Source organism: Papio anubis, chromosome 6 (assembly GCF_008728515.1).
Source record: "Papio anubis isolate 15944 chromosome 6, Panubis1.0, whole genome shotgun sequence".
Taxonomy (NCBI): Eukaryota; Metazoa; Chordata; class Mammalia; order Primates; family Cercopithecidae; genus Papio; species Papio anubis.
Window position 1 is genome coordinate 53,733,254 of NC_044981.1, and position 23,195 is coordinate 53,756,448.

The window sequence follows — 23,195 nt, forward strand, 5'->3', positions numbered from 1 at the left end:
TATAGCCAAAACAATCCAAAGTAAAAAGAGGCATCATGCTACCTGACTTCAAATTATACTACAAGGCTGCAGTAACCAAAACAGCATTGTATTGGTACCAAAACAGGTACATCGACCAATGGAACAGAACGGAGGCCTCAGAAATAACACCAGACATCTACAACTCTCTGATTTTTTACAAACCTGACAAAACAAGCCATGGAGGAAGGATTCCCTATTTAATAAATGGTGCTGGGAAAACTGGCTAGCCATATGCAGAAAACTGAAATGGGACTCCTCCCCTACACCTTATACAAAAATTAATTCAAGATGGATTGAAGACTTAAACATAAGACCTAACACCATAAGAACCATAGAAGAAAACCTAGGCAATACCATTCAGGACATAGGCATGGGCAAAGACTTCATGTCTAAAACACCAAAAGCAATGGCAAGAAAATCCCAAATTGACAAATGGGATCTAAATAAACAAAAGAGCTTCTGCACAGCAAAAGAAACTATCATCAGAGTGAACAGCCAACCCACAGAATGGGAGAAAAATTTTGCAATCTATCCATCTGCCAAAGGGCTAATATCCAGAATCTACAAGAAACTTAAATTCACAAGAAAAAAACAATCCCATCAAAAAGTTAGCAAAGGATATGAACAGACACTTTTCAAAAGAAGACATTTATGTGGCCAAGAAACATGAAAAAAAGCTTATCATCACTGGTCATTAGAGAAATGCAAATCAAAACCACGGTGAGATACCATCTCACTCCAGTTCGAAGGGCAATCATTAAAAAGTCAGGAAACAACAGATCCTGTAGAGGATGTGGAGAAATAGGAATGCTTTTACACTGTTGGTGGGAGTGTAAATTAGTTCAACCATTGTGGAAGACAGTGTGGTGATTCCTTAAGGATATAGAGCCAGAAATACCTTTTGACGCAGCAATCCCATTACTAGGCATATACCCAAAGAATTGTAAATCATTCTGTGATAAAGACACATGCACATATATGTTTATTGTGGCACTATTCACAATAGCAAAGACTTGGAACCAACCCAAATGTCCATCAATGATAGACTGGATAAAGAAAATGTGGCACATATATACCATGGAATGCTATGCAGTCATAAAAAGGATGAGTTCATGTCCTTTGCAGGGACATGGATGAAGCTGGAAACCATCGTTCTCAGCAAACTATTGCAAGGACAGGAAACCAAACACTGCATGTTCTCACTCATAAGTGGGAGTTGAAAAATGAGAACACATGGACACAGGGAGGGGAAGATCACACACCAGGGCCTGTCAGGCAGTGGGGGGCTAAGGGAGGGATAACATTAGGAGAAATACCTAATGTAGGTGACGGGTTGATGGGTGCAGCAAACCACCATGGTATGTGTATACCTATGTAATGGACCTGCATGTTCTGCACATGTATCCCAGAACTTAAAGTATTAAAACAAACAAACAAAGAAACAAAAAACACCATTTAGGAAAACATGACCTCACCGAATAACTATATAAGGCACTGGAGACCAATCCTGGAGTGACAGAAAATATGTGACCTCTCAGATGGAGAATTCAAAATGGCTGTTTTGAGGAAACTCAACAAAATTCAAGATGACATGGAGAAGGAATTCAGACTTCTGTCACATAAATTCAACAAAGAAGTTGAAATAATTAAAAATCATGCAGAAATTCTGGAGCTGAAAAATTCAACTGATACACGAAAGAATGCATCTTACCAGCAGAACTGATCCTGCAGAAGAAAGAATTAGTAAACTTGAAAACACTATTTGAAAATATACAGTCAGAGGAGACAAAAGAAAAAAATTAAAAACAATGAAGCATACCTACAGGATCTAGAAAATAGCCTCAACAGCATAAATCTAAGAGTTACTGGCCTTAAAGAGGAAGGAGAGAGGAGGGAGAGAGAGACAGAGAGAGAGAGATAGAGAGAGAGAAAGAGAGAGAGAGAGTAGAAAGTTTATTCAAAGGGATAACAACAGAGTATCAGTATTCAAATACAAGGTCATGGAACACCATGCAGATTTAACCCAAAGAAGACTACCTCAAGACATTTAATAATTGAACTCCCATTCAATGGGAAAAGTAAAGTCCCTTCAATAAAAGTGCTGGAACAATTGGATATGCAAAAAATGAATTTGGATACCTTTCTTATGTCATATACATAAACCCCCAAAATAGATTAAATACCTAAGTATAAGAGCTAAAACCATGAAACTCTTAGAAAGAAACACATGTAAGTTTTTGTGACCTTTGATTAGGCAATGGTTTCTTAAATATGATACCCAAAGCCAAAGCAACAAAAGAAGAAAACATGAATAAATTGGATCTTATCAAAATTTAAAACTTTTTTTGTGTCATAGGATACTATCAAGAGTATGAAAAGAAAACCTACAAAATAGGAGAACATGTTTGCAAATCAGGTATTTGTTAAGGGATTAGTACACAGAATATCTATAAAAAAAACTCTTACACCTCAACTGTAAGGAGATGAATAATCCAATCTAAAAAAAAAGGCAACTAATTTGAATAGCTATTATTTCCCCAAAGTAGATACACAAATGGCCAACAAGTTCATTAAAAGATGCTCATCACTTTTACTCAGGAGGCAAATAGTTTAATATCACAATGATGTTAGCTGTGGATTTGTCATATATAGACTTTATTATGTTAAGTTAGGTTCCCTCTATGCCTAATTTGTTGAGAGTTTTTATCATGAAGAGATGTTGCATTTTGTCAAATGTCTTTTCCGTGTCTTTTGAGATGATCATATGGTTTTTGTCCTTTATTTTGTTGATATGATGTATCACATTTATTGATTTGCATATATTGAATCATCCTTCCACCCCTGGGATAAATCCCACTTGATCATGGTGTATTATCTTTTTGATGCTTTTTGGATTCACTTTGCTGATATTTTGTTGAGGATTTTTGCATCTACAAGCATCAAGGATATTGGCCTGTGGTTTTCTCTTTTTGTGTTGTATTCTAGTCTGATTTTGGTATCAGGGTAATGCTGTTCTTGTTGAATGTGTCAGGAAGTTCAAAACACTTCTTCTTTAGTGTTTTGGAATAGTTTGAGAATTGTTGTTAGTTTTTTAAATAAGTTTTGTAGAATTCAGCAGTAAAGTCATCCAGTTCTGTGCTTTTCTTCGTTAAGAGACTTAAAACACACACAACGCACACACAAGATGAAATATCACTTTCTACCTACTATAATTTATAAAATGGAAAATAACTCTTGTTGATAAGAATGTGGAAACCTTGAAACCTTCATGCATTGCCAGTGGTAACGTAGAAGAGTCTTGCCGTTGTGGAAAACAGTTTGTCAGTTCCTCAACAGTTCAACATAGAGTTACTGTATGAAATAATTCAACTTCTAGGCATGTACCCAAGAGCATCGAAAACATTAGTTCAATAAATCGAAAACTTGAACATAAGGTATGTATGAACATAAGTTCATACATTGTACAAGAATGATCAGATCAGCATTATATATAATAGGCAAAAAGTAGGAACAATACAAATATTCATCAACTGCTGAATAGAGAAAATGTGGTATATCCATGTAATTAAATGCTATTCAGCCACAAAAATAATAAAGTACTGATACACACTAAAACATGGGAGAACCTTGAAAATATTAAGCTAAGTAAAAGACATCAGACACAAAACCCCACATGTTCTGATTTAATTTAAAGGAAATTTCCAGAATAGTCAAATCCACTGAAGTAGAATCTTGATGAGTGTTTGCTAGCATGTGGGAGGAGAGGAAAATGAGTAGTTATGAGGTTTCTGGAATGAGCAGTGCTGATGGGGACACAACATTGTGAATATACTGTAAACCATTAAATTATACCTCTCAAAATGGTTAAAATCATGACTTCTATGTTATGTGAATTTTATCCCAATTAGAAAAGAAAAAAAATCTTATCAATAACAAAGAGAAATTTCCACACAAGGCAGGATCGCTTCCACAGTGCTACTCAATGCAATTCAGTGATTGCATTTGTGTTGGAGTAAAAGCATGTCACATTGCTTTTAACATTGGAGTCCAATACATAAACCTCTTTCACCATAACTATATGGAGTTCATTGTATGTATATTTATTAAAATAGAATTAAGATGTATTTCATAACAAAATGGATCTTTTTTTTTTCATGTGGAAAATCAGAACACATGCCTTAATGGTTACATGCCCCACCTGCTGCTCACCTAAGAGTAAATTTCCTCTAACTCAGACAAATATATTATTTTCAAGGAAAGAAGCCCAGAGGACTGAGATCCAGAAGAAATAACATGTATTGAAAGAACACAGAAATATTTCAATGAATCCAAACCCAAGATCTTAGGAAATTCTCATGTGACCCTGGGACTGATGTTTGAAAATACACATATTTTGCTCCTACTCTTTCCTTCCCCAGATCCCATCCTTCAGAGCAACTGACAGTAATGGATAGTTCTGAGCAGGGTGTCTGAAATGGGCAAGTACCCCCAAAGTTATAGTTTGTACTGCAAGACTTGAACTCATTCTTTTTCTGCCCTCTATTATTATTTTTGCATTTTAACCATTTATTATTTTGAAAAGAAAACAGAATTTTTAGATTATGGAAAGAGGAAGTGAATTTATAAAAAGCACATCATACATAAAGATTACTAATCCATCTCCAGTCTAAACATTTAGTAATAGGTAAAAATATACATATCCAGGAATTTCCTTGGTGTTACATAAACAAAGGTGACATGTATGTATATTTTTCAAAAAATAGTCACTGATTGAAGAAGGAATTCCTCCCTTCAATTGAGTTCAGGCCTGATCAACAAGTAGTGATTGACCAACAGCTAAATGCAAAGTACGTGTTAAGTTTGGGGATACAAAGACGAATGAGAAAACTTTTATGCCCTTAGGAGAAAAACAAATATCTTTATCTCAGAGAATATAGAAGGAGATTGATTCTCTTTGGGGGAGATGTCATCTTGAAGAGTATAACAAGTTCCCCCAAAATTCTCCTCTTCAGTACTATTTAAAATACAACTGGATTTTTTTTAAGTATGCAAAATTTATATAATTTTACAAATGTTTTTGTTAAGAATTAAAACTATCATTAGTAAAGGACACAGCTGGAAAATTGAAAACATTTTGGTTATTCACTGTAGAAACAGAATAGAGTAACAACAAAAAGCTTATTTCTGAAATTGGACCTTGACAACTCAGCTTAAACAGTCCACCACTTTCTAGCTATATGACCTTGGGCAAGTTACTTAACTTCTTTGTGTGTCAATTTCTTCATTTGTAAAATTGGAATAATGTATGCTTTTTTTGAGGCAGTGTCTCATTCTGTTGCCCAGGTTGGAGTCCAGTGGTGTGACCACAGCTCACTGCAGCCTCAGCCTCCTGAGTTCAAGTGATTCTCCCTCTTCAGTCTCCCAGATAGCTAGGAACACAGGCACATGCCACCATGCCTGGGTATTTTTTTTTAAGTTTTTCATAGAGATAGTGTCACACTAAATTGCCCAGCCTGGAAAATTGGAATAATAATTCATAAAATCTTCCTCCTAGAGTTGTGAAGATCAATTGAGTTAATGTATGTAAGGTACTTGGCACAGAGCTTGGCCCATGTAATCTCTCAATGAGTGCTAACATTACTTGTCTCACAGAAAGTTACTTACTTCTATCTGGCACCAACTGCCTCTCTCACTTCCCATAATCTGGTTACCATTCATTCTTCAGTTCTCAGCTTAGACAATGTGTTTTCCATATGGTTTTATTGCTGCCACTTTGGAAAAATAGATGTCTCTTCTGCTTGCATTTTCAGACTTTTTTAGGTGTACACCTTAGGGCATTTGCTTTACTGACCGAAATTATTTGCCCGCTACTGTGTGCTTTTCATGACACACTGAATAAGACAGGAAGAGTGTTTATCTATGCGCAACATGATATAGGAATATAATGGGAGCTTCATATGTATTTGTTGAATAAAAATATGAGGGGAAAATATCAGATCTAATAACGCAGGACAGGAGGCAGGATGGAATGGAGAGACCTTTGTCTGAGAAGAGACATATTAGAACAGGGCATGGGAGGTAATAGAAAGATTGGAAGAAAAAGAGACAGAGAGACACAAATGTTTGTAGTAATTTGTGTCAAGTGGCTTTGATTGTTCATGGCCTAATCTTTTAGGGCATGAGGTTATTTCATTTTCTGCAGCCCACTGAGACTGCGTACAGTGACACGTTATAAGGAGTCCCCTTTTCCCTTTATATAAATGTCTAGACCCCCCTGTGATTTGAGACTTTTCTAGAAGAATTTAGCTGAAGACCATATTGTTTTTTAAAATGTAGTGTTTGGAGCCTAGAGATGTCAGATAACTTCCTGCAAATCTAATGCATTTATTTTGGGAATATATAACCTCAGTATTGTCATTACCAACAGTGATCAGACTTGATTTTATTTTCATTCCAACAGAAAAGGAAAGAAAGCAAGCAACTTCTTTCATGCTTTCATGCCACTATGCATCTCTCTACCTTCACAGAGTTTCTCAATAATGGCAACATTTCCAGGTCACCAATGTTCTGAGAGATCATTGAGGCTAGACTAGTCTTATTAATCCTTGTATCCCAGCTCCTAGCTGAACTCCTGGGCACACGATAGATACTCAGATACATTTACTGAAATGCATATAGAAAGTTAATATAGGCCTGCAAAAAAGATGATCTCTTACCAGGCATAAGAAAATAAAATCTGGGACAGCCCATATATAAGGTCTCTAAACAACCTAACTATAAACACCAAGAAAAAAAAAAATCCTGGGTTTGAGATTTATTTTTTCCTCCTCATTTTTAATATATTCCAGTTAGTGAAAGAGCTAAAATAAGTGACAAGAAAAATTTAACCTAGTTATTTAAACAGAATTATTCTGAATGTTGTGAGCTACATTTCTTTTTTACCTTTTATTTATACATACTATTTGTACATGTTTATAGGGTATGTGTGATATTTTGTTACATGCATAGAATGTGTAATGGTCAAGCTAGAGTATTTAGAGTATCCATTACCTTAAGTATTATTTCTCTGTGTTAGCAGCATGTTAAGTCCTCTCTTTTAGCTATTTTGAAATGTACATTGATGTTAACTATCATTAACACAGAGTAATTGATATGTATAGCAAATAATATTTGCAGTAGGATATCACACATTTTTTAAATGTCATTTAACAAACATTTTCCAGTTACTTTCTATACCAGGCACTGGTCTAAAAATATCAATTTATTTAATTCTTTTAACAACCTTAAGGGGATATCACGGGACAAATTTAGAGCTTTCTTTCGTGTTTGTGACATGGATTAATTCCTTTTCCCTACATCCAGCAGAAAGATTTGAATTGAAGAGAAGAGTAATACCTAAGAACTAGAAATTTCTTTCTTATGTTTCAAAAGATATCAAAAGATCGAAGGAAGATGTTCACATCAAAAATGAGTATTGTAGCCGGGCGCGGTGGCTCAAGCCTGTAATCCCAGCACTTTGGGAGGCCGAGACGGGCGGATCATGAGGTCAGAAGATCGAGACCATCCTGGCTAACACGGTGAAACCCCGTCTCTACTAAAAAATACAAAAACTAGCCGGGCAAGGTGGCGGATGCCTGTAGTCCCAGCTACTCGGGAGGCTGAGGCAGGAGAATGGCATAACCCCAGGAGGCGGAGCTTGCAGTGAGCTGAGATCCGGCCACTGCACTTCAGCCTGGGCGACAGAGCGAGACTCCGTCTCAAAAAAAAAAAAAAAAAAGGAAAAAAAAAAAAAAAAAAAAAAAAAAAAAATGAGTATTGTAATATGTATCATCTATGATGCACTTGAAAAAAGAAAACAAGTAATAATTTGAAGATTTAAGTGAACATTTTATGACATTGGAGTACCACATATTTAGAAGAAAGCACCAAATAAATCTTAGATAGAAGGAAATGGAATATTTGTAGGATCAAGATAAATTCAGCTTGTCATAACATAAAGCAGGTATCAGGATAAAATCTTGAAAATATTTTCATTTCTCCTTATTTATAACTTCAATTTACTGTGATGATTAATTGTAGGTAGAAGATTTACGAAGAGAAGACTGAAGTATAGACAAGTTGAAGTGCCAAAAAGTGAAAGCTAATGACACTGACTACTTAGGAAATAGCAGACTGGGTCCATATTTATAGATTGTCAATGACAAGGAATTTGCAGATGTTAATGAATATAGATCTGAACATAAGTTGCAACAACCTTTCCCACTTTGAGATGAATAGTGCATGGAGGAGTAAAATGCAGATATTAATAAATCAGAGGAAGACATTGTACCAGAGTATAAAGTTGGCAGATTTATACCAATGAACTTGAACAAAGCCACAGAAGGCCTGCTTGTCAAATTTACTGGTGACAACAGGTCTGGAGAAATGGCTAATGTTTTGTATAATAGCATTAGAATTTAAGGTCTGTTTAAACTTCAAATTAACAGAATTAAATTAATATATGATTGTATCAACTGGGTCTTCTGCTTATATATCATCTCTTAACAGAGCCTTTTTGACCAGTTATTTCTAATGTGACCTTTGGGATTTTCTACTCATCATCACTTCATCCTGTTTGGTTTTCATTATAGAATATCTCTTCCTAATGTTTTCCCTATGTATTTATTAGTTGATTTTCTTTTAAATATAACTTTAGTAGAAAGTAAAATTCATGGAAACAGCAACCTGTTTAACTTTGTGTCACTAAGAGTGGAAAAATAACCCTCAGGAAATATTTGGTAAAATAATAAAATGCCCATTGATACCCTTCTTGTAAAAATAAATTTAGCTAGTGCAGATTGGGGAAATACAACAATATTTCTTGTAAAATATGATAACTATACAATAATAGAAGTACTAGGTCCCAAAAAGTATTCTATAAATAGAAGAAAGAACAGATGGTTTTGCTAATCCATCGATCTTTCGTAAATCATCTAATTTCACCAGGAACAGCTTCCTCATCTATAAAAGAAGGTTAGTAATAGCTAAGTCCTCAGGGGTTTAAAAATGCATATGAAATAATTTTATAAACCGTAAAGCACAAATGTGAGAAATTATGATTGGAGGAGGGGATGTGGTAGTTAACTAAATCTCAGTGTAAACCACCAATGTCTGTGTGTGTTGAAAAAATAATTACATACAAAAATTGGTTGCATCCAAGGAATAATGTACTTTTTGCACTGACAAGACTCAAACCATATTATTGTTACTTCATCCCAGTTACATATTTTGCAAGATATTGACAGTTGTCTAAAGGAAGACCAAACAGATATAGGTGGAAGCTACTGTCATTTGAACAACATTGAGAAAAAGTACTAAAAAAAGAAACATGAGGGCATAAAAAGGAGGGCTGGAGCTGTGATGTTTATTTTGAGTCTGTGAAGCATTGTCATGTGGAAGATTTATTCTGTGTAGCACCAAGATGCTAACTAGGGATTAGAGGTAAAAGTCTCAAAAAGGCAAATCATGGCTTAAGATCTTGGTTTAATGTAAGAAACAGTTTTCTCACCTTTAGAGCACTCCTATAAGGGTGGAAGTAGTGAATTGTGGTGGTCAATCCAAGCTAGATGGGGACACGTCAGCAATGTTATCAGGAGGCTTCTCCTCTTAAGCTGAAGTTCAGATAAGATTTCCAGGCTCTTCCCAAGTGCAAGATTGTAATTACTCAAATGCAATATTTTTACCATGTTTATTAAGAATAAAAGGATCATGAATTCACATTCTGACAAATCCTAGAATACTTATTATTAGAGACAAAACCAATGCATGAGAGAATGGCAGGTGACATCAGCCCTGAATCAATGGGAAGAAAGACCCAATGGGGTGTGGTATTTACCAGAGAGAGCACCTCTGCTTAGATTACTACATCCTGCAGTGAATGTTCAATGTCGTTTAGTATATTGGTGGTCTGTCTTGCTTGACAACATTAACTATGATCATATTTATGACCCTTGGCGTCCTTCAAGAATTTGTTGCTGTATTTCATATGACACTTAACTATTGCAAATACAAATTTCAGCTAAATAGACCCTTCAATTTAAAAACAGTATCATTCTCCAATTTTAAGGAGAAAGTGAAGACGGAGATGCCTTAAAGACTCAGCAAGTGCTAAATTGGCAAATGTCAAATGTTAAAATAAGTTTATATTAAATGTTAAAGTATTTGCCTGGAATGACTTTTCCATTGTGCTGCTTGAGAAACACAGAGGTGCCTCCTTATTACTTTTATATTTGCTTTACAAAGACAAATGTATCAGCATGCTCTGTATTAACTGTATGTTACATTTTTGTCATATCCACACAGACTGATGCATGTCTGTGAATGGTTTATAATAAGTGCACGTAAAAATAGAGAAAATAAGTAGAAAAAGAGAGAGAGATTTAACTCCCACCTCCCCCCCCCCAAAAAAAAGCAGATTAAATTACTTTTCATTACTTTTTTTTTTTTTCCCCCCCCTTCAGCTTCAGCTCTCCCTCAGCGCAGGAGGAGGCTATGGGCTGCGGACTGAGTGCTGGAATGAGGAGTAACTGAGCTTCAGCTGAGCCGGAGGTAGCTTTCTCCTCCCGGTGTCATTGCTGCAGCCTCCAGTGCCGGGTCCCTAGTTTCTCAGCTGCCTCTCTTCCCGGTGCAACATCGCCTGTAAAGACAGCAAAGCCGCCGCAGAAGTTGCCCGGCAGAAGGCTCCGGAGGCATTGGCTCAGTAACTTTTCACGTCATTTTCTGCTCGGGAGCCCCTTCTCGCCTCTCCGCGCAGCCTTTCCCACCGCAAATCACCAGTGCTCATGGGGCAGGCAGAGAGGAGCTTGCAGCATTGAGCGGAACCGGACTCGAGCCCGTGATGTCCGGCACCAAATTGGAGGACTCCCCCCCTTGTCGCAACTGGTCATCTGCTTCGGAGCTGAATGAAACTCAAGAGCCCTTTTTAAACCCCACCGACTATGACGATGAGGAATTCCTGCGGTACCTGTGGAGGGAATACCTACACCCGAAAGAATATGAGTGGGTCCTGATCGCCGGGTACATCATCGTGTTCGTCGTGGCTCTCATTGGGAACGTCCTGGGTGAGTCTCCTCCGGGGCAGCCCTCCCAGGGGCCATCACCCCCCACTCCGCCCCGAGCTGCGAAGGCTCTAAAGAGACCCCTCCCTCCCCCTGGGAAGCAAACAAAGAGGTCGCTGCTCTCGGATGGGGTTTTCTAATAAAATAATAATAATAATAAAAAGTTTTCTGATTTTCCGAACCAGGACCGAGCCCTGGAAAGGTTATTCCCTGTTGTGCAGGAATAACAGGGAAACCGCGTTTCTTTTTCGAGCACCTAGATTACAAGCGCAGGGAAGGGGCCGCGGCAGGGATCTCCAGGTGGATTTTGTTGAGTGTGTGTGTGTGAGAGTGAGGGAGTCAGTCATCCCTTTGTGTAACGTGGCTGGGTGTTTCGGCGGGGCGGGGGGGGGGGTGTTGGGAAGAGGCAGAGCTTGCAGAATGCAAAGCTACATCCCTAAGGAGCAAGCTCTCTTTGACTGTGGAAGTCACAAAGCATTTGTGAGCTAGGTGGCATTGCCCTTTGGCGAGGAGGTTTAGTCTCCAGTCAAGAGGTGGTTATGAACCAGCAGGGAGTAGAGACGGAGGCAAAGCAGGGAAGTGCACTCACTCATAGAAGCTGAATTAAACAGGAACTGTGCCTGGAACAAGAAGAAGGAGGGGCTTCGGAGAAAAGTACCACAGAGATCTCAATCATCCATCCATCCATTCATTCATGCATCCACTCAGCCAAGTATTTTTTTTTTTTTTTTAGTCTGCTTGTTGCCAGGCTCAGGAATTATTCATGTCAACTGTTTGTTGTTGTTGTTGTTGTTGTCGTTGTGTTGTTTTGTTTTCCCCAAAGATGAGACTAAGCTTAATGCTAGGCTATTTGTCCCTGTCTAGGTCTGTATGCAAGCACAGGTTTCCTGGACCCCCACTCCCCTCCCCCTAAACAATTTCTGAGGGTTGGGGAGGGGGTGAGATGGCAACATGGTGAGTGCGATGATGAAATGTATTAGGGCAGCTGGGGAATCTTCCTCCAGAAAAGGGGCTTTGGAAGGGAGGGATGACTTGAAATAAATTGTGAATGGAAGGAGAGTGTACCTTGATGAATGAGGAGTAGAAGGCTGGGAGACTTTTCACATGCAGAGGGCAGTGTGACGAAAGTCTCTGCTGAAAACGACAGGAGATGGAGGAGGCTAGGAGTTGCTCTTGATTTTCAATTATAAAAGGGGAAATAGGTGAGTGAGGTGAGATAGGCTGGGAGGCTTTGCAGTCAAAAGCAAGGAACTTGTAGCTGCAATGGAAACTGACAAGGAAATTGTCAGACTTTCAGCACTAACCTGATTTTTACCTTCTCTACCAAGTGTGTTGGTCTGGGTAGAAATCATCCCAAGTAGTCTCTCACCAACTCAGCAGGCAGAATAGATGAGAGTATATGAATGAGAGGAGTTCTCCAGAGAGTTGGTAGAATGTTATCTGAGGAGACAAGAAACCTCTGAGAACTTTAGTACATTTTAAGATATTATTTTTAGACTATTTTCTTTTGGTTGATTTAAAAGTGAAAGGAAATCTTTTTGGTATACCAACAAAATGAAACAAAAGTGGAAATACACATGATTAGGACTCTTGTTATAAGCATAATTCTGTTGATAATAATCCCAATCTTGCTTTCCTTCTTTTTGTTACCCATCCTTAGGATTACATCTCTTAAGATACATGGCTACCAGCATAGCAACATTTTACTGCATTATACCAACACTTATTGATAAGTGAATAATCAAAATTGAACATATTTTGAGTACCTACTGTGTGCCAGTTCCCTTCATGTACATTCTCTCCCTTAAACATCAAAATAACCCACATTAACCAGAAGAAGAAACAAGACTTAGAGAAATAAAATGACATATTAAGGGACATAATTTAGATTCAGTTCCATTTTTTTCTGACCTCAGATCCAGAATTCTCCATTGTTATTCCACTCTAGAGCTAGAAAGCATATAGAGAATAGATTCTCTGCTCCTGACTGTCTGCAAGCTTATTGGATGTGTTCCTGTTCTCCCCTGCATCAATGTCCACTGCCAATAAAGTACAATGAGGGATTAATGGCACTGTCATTCTCTTTACCAAAAACCTGTCCAGAGAAGCAGTAATTTTTTTACAAATAGCTAGGAATAGTAACTATTTGCCTTCCTTATTTCAATTTTAGGCTGCATCTTTGTGGTAAAATGTGCTCTTCTTTGTTGTTATTGCATTTTTACCTTGCACAGACCTTGTAATGAATAGTCTCCATATCCTAATTGCATAGTTTACGGATACATGTTTGCTAGCCTGGGGAGTTTTAGTTTCAAGAATGAAACACCTCTACAGTAAGGCTACTTGTTTCATAACGTCAAGGAAGATAGCACTATCCACAGCCCCAAGTGCTGAAATGGCCAATTCCATTCAGCCTAAAAAGAAAGATTTACTCAAAGCACTCAGCTGTCAAGAAACTGACAGCTATTTTCCTCAGGACTGAATAACACTGAAATCCTCTCTGGTTGAACTGAAATGCATTCTTTTCTGACATACTGCCTGAAAGTTGATGAGGTTTAGGTTTGACATTTAAACAAATGAGTAGTGTCGTTACTCACGGACAACTTCCTGCTCTTTGATGTCACTGTCAAATTTGCAAAATGAATTAGACTGAGAATTGCTTTTTTGCCCCTCTGGTGTAAGTAATTTTATACATAGAGTGGTAGGACAGGACGTCACATGATTTATGCAAAATAAAGAAGCAATATTAACTATGAAGGTAAAATACCACAGTGTAGGCAGCAGATGTAATCACTGCGCCTTCGGGTCCAGTCACCATTTGTACTTTCATATAACTAACTACTTGGAAAATCTCAACCTTTATGGGCTTACAAATATAATGCCATCGGTTAGAAGTCATCTTCCCTACAATGTCCTTTCGTGCAGTGATGTAATAGGATATGCTATGAGCAGCATGACAAAGTCATGATTGTCCTCATCTCTTTTTCTTCTCCCTGTAGTCCCTCTCTATCATTATGCCACCTCTCCACTCTCATATACTCCTTCCAGAGACAGAAAGCAGTTTCCTGGGGTAGTAAAGTTTTAAATGGAATTTTATGAGTATTTACATTCAATGAAAAGCTGCAAGCATGTTTATTGTGAAATTTTAAGTTCTATGGAAGGAGCATAGGGTAAGGTTCTCTTTGGAAGGAGTATCTTTTCAGTATCTTCAAAATAATTCCACCTATAACCTATTCCTAACTGTGTCTTCTACTATAGCTAAGTACATGTATCAACTTATTCAATTGGTATATTTTGAGCATTATCATTTTTTAAAATTAGTGTGTATATCAGAGGAGCTATTGGGGAAATGTAAAGAAATGTGATTTATGTTAATTTTTACTCCTGCTTCCTTGAGTGACAATTGTAGGGAGAAATGTGTTCTAGTCAGTTTAAACATTAAGTATCTAGGGAAAATGATCGATTTTCTGCCTTTCATATCTGCATTCAAAGATAGCATGTTTCACCTGGTATGCTTCTATCATATCTGTTGTTGTCTCCATATGGAAAATGGGAAAATGTAATAAATGTCGACATCAGTCTAGCTATGCTTCTTGCTTCTTGTGTGCCATTAGCAAGTTATTGAACTATCCAAGTCAATTTTTTTATAATGGCAAATTAAGATCAATAATGCCTGCATTGTAGAAATAGTATCAGGATATAATGTACACATACCCTCTATAAAGATATATAAAGGGATACAGGCACATATATATTTTTCTTGACACATAGACACTAATTAATGTCAATTTTTATCCCTTAATTTTCATGACTGAACTTTTTGTGATGTGGTGTATAGCCAGCTTCTGCCTTCATGGCCAGTCTGTATCTCTGTAGCTCTTTATGGCCTCTGCCCCAGCCTTTTCCTTAATTGCATATTTTCCTAAAAGGGGTGAATAAAATGGTGTTGGCACACATTACTCTCCTTTTCTACACTAGCTCCACCCACCCATCTCCTTACTTAACATTGCCTTTTTGTCTTTAAATGAAAGCCATTCCTAACTATTGGAATAGTTTGCTTTCTCTCTCAACTTAAATTTGCATGTGCTGGGTCCCATTCATTTCGAGTTTTTGAGTTGTTAATAGGCTGGTCTATCACTACTAATGTTTTAAATAACACACACATTGGTAATATGTTGATTTAACTCATATAGTGTTAAAATACACTGTGAAGTATTCATAGTTAAAATACATCATCCATTAAGTAATTTACCCAATAACAGTTTACCCAAGTTAGGTGTGTAGAATGGGGAAATACTTGTAATAGGGTTGCTTCCTACAGAGTTAGTCTTGTGTCAGATATGTAAGTGGTAGAATTGCAAGTTCATGTTACTCCTAAGCCTAGAGACATTTATTTTCTGCTTCTCCTAATGCCCATTTTAGTTTCATGGGTGTTTGTAAACCCATCCTTTTCTACACAGAAGCAAAAAGGGGTTACTTCTAACCCCTTTTTAGATGTGGAAATAATACACCACTCATCTCAGCTAAGACTCAATAGAATCATGAATAGTGACTGTAAAAGGTAATATTAACTACTAAGCTTTAAAACTATGGTGCATTTTAGTTTTAAAATGCAAAAATGCTTATCTGAATAAGAATTAAACTGATGCCTCTGCATTTTTGCTAAAATCATAACTGTTTAGTCTTACTTAGTAAAATAAATTATATCTTTGACTTAAACAAAGTCCCAATGATAACTTTTAAGATGGCTATTTCATAGGCAACAGGAACATTTATCATGGACAGACAATAATGAGAGCACCATGTGCAAATGATAACTTATGTAATGAGTTATTTCTGTATTTGAAAAAATATATTTGAAAATGGGATAATTAAAAAATACCAATTTTCAAGAGACCAAATCTGAAACTCAAATATAAACACAATGCTCCAGTTTTTAGAAAACTGTCTTGATTTTAGTAGTGCTTACATACTAAATTGTATCATATGTTTCTTCTTATAGCATTCTGACATCTTCTACACCCTAAGGAATGCTGGTTTATTAAGTAATGGTTCACTGGTATGCTTCAGTCAATGACATGTGATTGGTGAAACTGAGAGCATTTGTCTTCAGTTCCTTGTCTCCCTGCAAAGGAAATTTTTGAATATTTATTGGGTACTATATGCCAGCTCCTATATGTCAGGCTCCACTTACATATACTCTATTGATGCCTTACAACAAACTTATAATGAGGAGATTCATAGGTTTTACAAATAAGAAAAATGAATTTCAAAGAGCAATGTTAACTTACTCAAAAGTTTAGTCAGGCAGTAAATAGCAGCACTAGATTTCAAATATGGATTTAACAAATTCCATGGTCCATGCTTGTTCCATTACTTCATCTTGCCTCTTTCTGTAGCTTCTAACCCTGACTGGAGAAGCATAGGAAGAAAGAGGAAGGAAGAGATACTTAGATGTGCCCTCTAGACAATTTACAGAGTTGTTTGGGCATGTTGCCATGCTATTTTTCTGATACACTACAGTTCTTCAGCTCTGAGGATGAGCTCATTTGATAAGCTAATCAAGGTCAAGCTAGGGTTACTTTACAAGAGAAAATTTCAAGGTAAAATAGGTGCTGCCAAAAATGCTTTTACCTGTTCAGGGGGGTGACTCACTGGAAAAAAATGTTAGATAATTGTGGCCAAGGATTATTTTGTTATTGAAAGTGCTATCTTTAGATATAATTTGAGCCTGAGGACCTAAACACTTAAAACTTCACATATTCTAAAGATATTTGTTTGTTTTTCTTTTTGTCATGTATTGTCAAAGAAATAATTAGTATTTATATAAACAAATCATGTTGCTATTGCTATTGATTTTATTAAATAGGTCAACTTTTTTTTTTTTTTTTTTTTTTTGAGATGAAGTCTTCCTCTGTCACCTAGACTGGGGTGCAGTGGCATAATCTCATCTCACTGCTGCCTCCACCTCCTGGCTTCAAGCTATTTTCCTGCCTCCCCAGTAGCTGGGATTACAGGCACATGCCACCATGCCCAGCTATTGTTTTTTGTTTGTTTGTTTGTTTGTTTGTATTTTTAGTAGAGATGGGTTTCACCATCTTGGCTGGGCTGATCTTGAACTCCTGACCTTGTTATCCACCCACCTCAGCCTCCCAAAATGCTGGGATTACAGGCATGAGCCACTGTGCCTGACCTGAATAGGTCAATTTTTATATCACCGGATAGTGTTCCTGGAACAGAATAATGTTATATATGTATGAAGAATCATTACCTATTACATCAAACATGAAATGACCTTTAGATACTGACTCTGAAACAGTTTGAGATGCTATTGGGTGAAACACATGACACACACGACCAGTCTTTTGAATTGCTGACTCTGAGGATAAAATTTTTTCATTTCACCTTTGTTCACAATGAGAAGTGATCTCTTAACCAAGTAAATGAATTAAATCGATATTTAAAATAACATTAACTTTCTTGCCAGAAAAACTGTTCTTTCATAAACAGAAAACAAATTGTTCAAAATAAATTACTATATATTTCTAAAAAATGTTTAGAGATTATTATTATCGGGCCTTTACAAGTAATTTGCCTTCAATATTAAACACATGGGAACAGTGTTTAATATTTATATAGTATTTTACTCTTCAGAAGATATTTTTCCATATTCTGTCTCAGTTATTCTTCACAACAACATTATGAGGCAGGTCTTTTTTAATGAAAAACTCAAGTGCGTGAATTGATTTAAAATTACTGTGGAAGAAAAGCATGGACACACAGAAAAACCAAGTGGTTGTGTGTCAACTTGGGAAAAGCTTGCAAATTTCTTGTATTTCAAGAGGCCAGGATAAGGCATGTAATTACCTTTTACTGGTCGTCAGCTATCCTGTCTTTGATACATGATTTTGTCAAAACTCTGAGGAAAAATTCACATTAATACACTTCATAAACTTGTTAAACACAAAATAATAATTTTGATATTTTAATTTACAGTAAGAGTGTATTCTTACAAGTCCTCAAGTACCCAAAATTCTTTCAGTTATCACAGTCTTTTTCAGTAAACAGAAATCCATGTGGACAGTTACTGTTCTGAATAGTAGCAAAGAAACCCTGAATTTTCATTGGCTTAGTATCACGAAAGTTTATTTCTTGCTCAATTAACATCTAAGGTGGGTTGGAGAGTCTGTTTCATCCAAAGAGTTATGGTTCAGGCAGCCTCCACATTTTGCGCACCATCCCAAAAAGGTGGACTCTGTGGTAATCAGTTTCCAATATGGCTTCCAATGACCATCCCCCAACCCCGGCCCCACTTCCTGGTAGTCACACCATCGTGTAGTCCCTTTCCATATTATGCCAGAATTGGTCTGGGTGACCAACAGCTTATAGCAGCAGTGAAACGATGTCACTTTCAAGATTACATAACTAGAGCTTACAGCTTCTGGCTCAAGAACCCACTTTCTCTCTAGCTCTTGGATCTCTTCTTCTGGAGGAAGTAAGCTGCCTTGTGGTGAGCAGCTGTTGGCTGGAGTTAAAATCTCCAGCCAGCAGCTAGAGAGGAAATGCGGTCTGTTAACAACCTCATGTGTGAGCTTGGAAGCAAATCCTTCAGACAAGGTTGAGTCTTGAGATGACTATAACAGTCACTACCCCAACCCACCCTCAGCTTCACTGCAACTTAGTAACAGACACTGAGGCAGAACTATTCAGCTAAGCTTCTTGCAGATTCCTGGCCATTCAGAAGCTGTGTCATAATAAATTTTTGTTGTTTGACTTCAGTTTCGGTATAAGTTGTTGAACAGCCTCTAAAGTTGTGAACTAGAAGTATACTGACTCTTAACTACCTTTGCCAAAAAATAACACTTGCCAGTCATGCTCATACTCATTTGACCCAAATCAATCATCTTGTATCAACCTAACTACAAAGGGGAGATGGTGATGTCTCTGTCACAGAATCTATATAATAGTGAAAAGTATTTTTAACTCGCATAGACTCAGAACACGAGAATTTGGAGGAATTCAATACTTAATGGCATACCACTAAGATAAGCTGGTAGATATATCATTCTAATTTGGGTCTCTGACAATAGAGGTAATTGATAGTATTAAGAGACTGTGTGCCAATTATTGTGCTAGGATGGAGGGTACAAAGGTAATAGAATCCAAGGAACCTGCACTCTTTTTGAAAGACAGACATATAAACACATACTTTCAAAATAATGAGGTAAGTGCTACTATGACAGATGGTTGCACAGAATGTAGTGGAAGTATTTGAGAAGGACACTTAGCTCCGCTGGGGGATTAGAGAGAGAGATACAGGAGGAGATGACACCTAAACTGAGTTTTAATAGATGAATTCAAGTTACCCAGGTGAAGAAAATTGGGTAAGGATGTTCTAAGCAGAGGAAACAACATAAGCAAAATCAAAGAGGCGTGAAATAGAATGAGCTATGAAGAAAGTGTTAGGCAATTGGGTAACTCCAGTGTAAGTGCAGATGAGGAGAGTCTGGAAATGAGGCTGAAGCAGTAGATAAGGATTGGCTATAAAAGACCTTGTGCACAATTCGTAAGATCTAGGCTTTGACATTGTTGTTTGGGGGAGCCGTTAAAGGATTTTAAATTAGAGTGCCATCATTGGTTTGCATTTTCCATGAGAGCATTTTGAGGAAAATGCAGAGCATAAATACAAAAGGGGAAAGACTAGTGAAGGTTTTCACACTGGGGTTTGCATCCTGTTTTGGCAATAAGCTTCTTTTAATGAAAACAAACAAACTGACAATAAAGAACATAATCCAAATTCTCCAGATAATTACTTCCAGGAGACTTTCTACTGCTGCATACAAAACAAAGAAAGAAAAAAATAAAGTGAGAAAATGAAGGAAAACGAAGGAAGGAAGAGAAAGAAAGAATACATATTAGAAAAACTGTTGCTGTTTTTGTTTTGTTGAATATTTAAATTTGAGAAGCAATTTTTCTTCTTCTTTTTACTTTTTTTTTTTTTTTGAGACAAAGTCTCGCTCTGTCACCCAGGCTGGAGTGCAGTGGCACCATTTCAGTTCACTGCAACCTCCGCCTTCCAGGTCCCAGTGATTGTCTTGCCTCAGACTCCCCAGTAGCTGGGACTTCAGACATGCACCATCATGCGCAGCTAATTTTTTGTATTTTTAGTAGAGATGGGATTTCCTCGTGTAGCTCAGGCTGGTCTTGAACTCCTGAGCTCAGGCAGTCCTCCCACCTTGGCCTCACAAAGTGTTAGGATTACAGACATGAGCCACTGTGCCAAGCCGCAAGTTTTCTTTATGATGTTTTAATGATCTATTTCGTAGAACATGTATGTATGAAACTTGCATGCCATAGTTCCATTAATACTTTCCATATTCTACATGGTTTTTTTTACTAAAATCATTCTTATGATTAGTTACTGATTGGGGCTTCAATGCATCACTGTACTCCCAGCCGTCTCTCATTTTAGCTTCTACATCACATTTTGGCCTCACACTGAAACTCAAAAGATTAAAAATTTGAGGTCTAATAAACAATTTTCACATTTTCCAACTAAATCCCTACTTCTTTCTAAATTTTCTACAACTTTCTCAACATTCTCACTTGAAATTTTATTTTAAATGGCATGTATTTCATTCAAATAATCAATGAAGATGCTACATTGACCGCAGGTCAGCCCTTAGGGAATTTCCGTGAACATTTCCCTACAGGTTGGCATGGTAACACACTTCACAATTTCTAAATCTGTGGATTGTTTAGAAGCTTTTATTTGCTGTTCCTAGTTCACAATGGAAATATAGCAATGATTAAAAATTGTAATACCCTTTTGTAGATTCTTAGCTTTTATTCCTACTCAGTGACTCTAAAATGCATTTATAAGGCACATGGTTTATAACCATGTGAGGCCTTGATTTTATCACTGCATTGCTAGAAATGGGGTCAGAAAGCCACTGGCTTTAATAATTTAATTCATCAATTTGGAATGAATTTGATGAGTCAACCACTTTGGTAGAGAACCATATTGTTCATAAATACTGTTTTGAAGACAATTTGTCTTTCTTAAAATGTGAAGATTGTGCTAATCTTTCTGGGCAGGGGTATGGAGGTATGATTAAATGCTTAAGAAACCATTTTGTTATCATATTAGACTGAATCAACTTTTCCTTATTAAAAATAGATAAAAACTTAACATCCTCAATTATAATACTTTATACAAAAGTTTCTCAATTTTATATAGACTGAAGATAAAAATACATTAACAAATCTTACCAAAGCTGGTTCAGGAAAATAACTTCGTAATTATTGAGACATTTGTATGTTTGGGCTTGATTTATACTTTGGACACAGGGAAACCTAAAGAGACCTTGTTCTTTGAAATCATCAGTAATGGTGATGGTGACTCAGACATTCCTGAAAATCAGTAAGATTACCCTAGTTTATAGATGGATGTGTTATTTTTTCCCCCAGGCATAATGAACTTTGTAACTTGTCACTGACAAGAAGCCAAACCATCTTAGAGATAAAGGGGAAAATAAAAATTTAAGAACTTAAAAACACATAAATAAAAACATATGCATACGTCACACATGTGTACACAGTTTGGGGACTGGATGATATGAATAATATCATTAATACACCCTAATTTTTCATGCAGGATTAAGAAAGTATCTTCCAAACATTAAAAATGCTAAAAACTGGATATAAGGCCTTGAGTTTCCCAAATTCAAGATGTATTTTCAACTATCCCCTGAGTAAATGAACTATAACCTTTACAGAAGTAAAAATGATAAATACACTAAATGATGAGTAAGTCCTTGAATTAACAGCCATGCAAGAAGGAGTATCCCTTGGATGATTGATCACTTAGCGTGATTTCTTTTCCTTGAACAGACAATATTCCTTGACAATATTTCTTTGAACAGAATCCAGTGTTTCCCTAAACAATATATGCCTGCTCTAGAGTTTTCACAATTTCTGATCCTCCTATGGCTGGCTTCTGCTCAGCTCACACCACATTTTCATGGAAGTCCTCTTAGAATGCCAGCTTTGAATCACTACTCCCTCATGTGCTGTGTGTGATAGCATCCCATTTTAGTTTTTCATACAATTGATTACCATTTGAAATTGAATTGTTAATTTATTGTTCATTTTTCTGTTGTCTCCCTTAAGTAAAATGTAAGCTGCATGATAATAGTTTCATTATTTTTCTTGTTTGCTGATGTATCCTCAGTGCCGAGAACAGGTTCAGGAATATAGAATTTTTAGTTAGCAAATGTATTCAAGTGTAAGACTTCCAGCAGGAGGAATCTTTTAGATATAAGTACATTTTTTAAATTAAGCATTGCAGGCTTTAGATTTCTTCTATATAAATATTTAAAATAAAACTTCAATAATTTGAATTGTTTGTGATTATTTTGTTTTATATCTTAAGTAACTTATACATCAACTATTTTATAGTTATTCTAGTAATGATTGTGAAAGACCATTCGAAAATCTTTCCCCAGCACTGAGATCTCCTTGACATTACTAAGTGATTTATACCATGAAATTATATTGCTCTTCTCAAGAAAAGCAAAATGAAATTTACAAACTTTGGCAGCTTTTTGTTCTTTTGTTTTCAAGTCAGATACACCAAGATTTCTTTAAATGACATGTTATATTTCTGCAATAACCAAGAAGAACATGTAATGTGCAAAACTCTTACTTAAACTCTTTTTGTTTCAAAATAATTCTTGGTTGTTTTTATAAAAGTCCAAGCAAATACTTAATGATCTGTGTCCCAAATGAAGTGAAACAGCTGTGACAGAATGTTACCATGACTCTGTACTTTCTATAATACAAAGGGACAGACATATCCCCACCTGAGCCTAGGATGTTTCAGGCATGCTTATAGAGCCTAAACTTTACGAATCCTCTGTCATTCTCTTCCATTGCCAGTGACTTGTGCCAATTCTAGGGTTCTGGACTGTGCAAACAATTGAAAAAATAATCACACTTTCAGGTGGTGCAGAAAACCAATGTTGATAGTAGATGCATAGTTCTAGACATTTTATGTAATAGAGAATAAGAGAAACACCA

At 36.6% G+C, this 23,195-nt stretch overlaps 1 protein-coding gene across 2 annotated transcripts in view; it reads left to right on the top strand.

Moving 5' to 3' along the window:
* Positions 1-10,520: 10,520 nt before the first annotated feature.
* HCRTR2 (hypocretin receptor 2) overlaps positions 10,521-23,195 on the top strand; it is a 116,280-nt gene continuing 103,605 nt past the window's right edge. The window contains exon 1 of one of the 2 annotated variants that reach the window (XM_021937394.2): positions 10,521-11,120. In XM_021937394.2, the coding sequence (XP_021793086.1) occupies positions 10,898-11,120 (223 nt within the window). In that variant the 5' untranslated portion in view covers positions 10,521-10,897. The remainder of the gene's footprint in view (positions 11,121-23,195) is intronic. The other variant, XM_009205398.4, reaches the window with a different exon arrangement.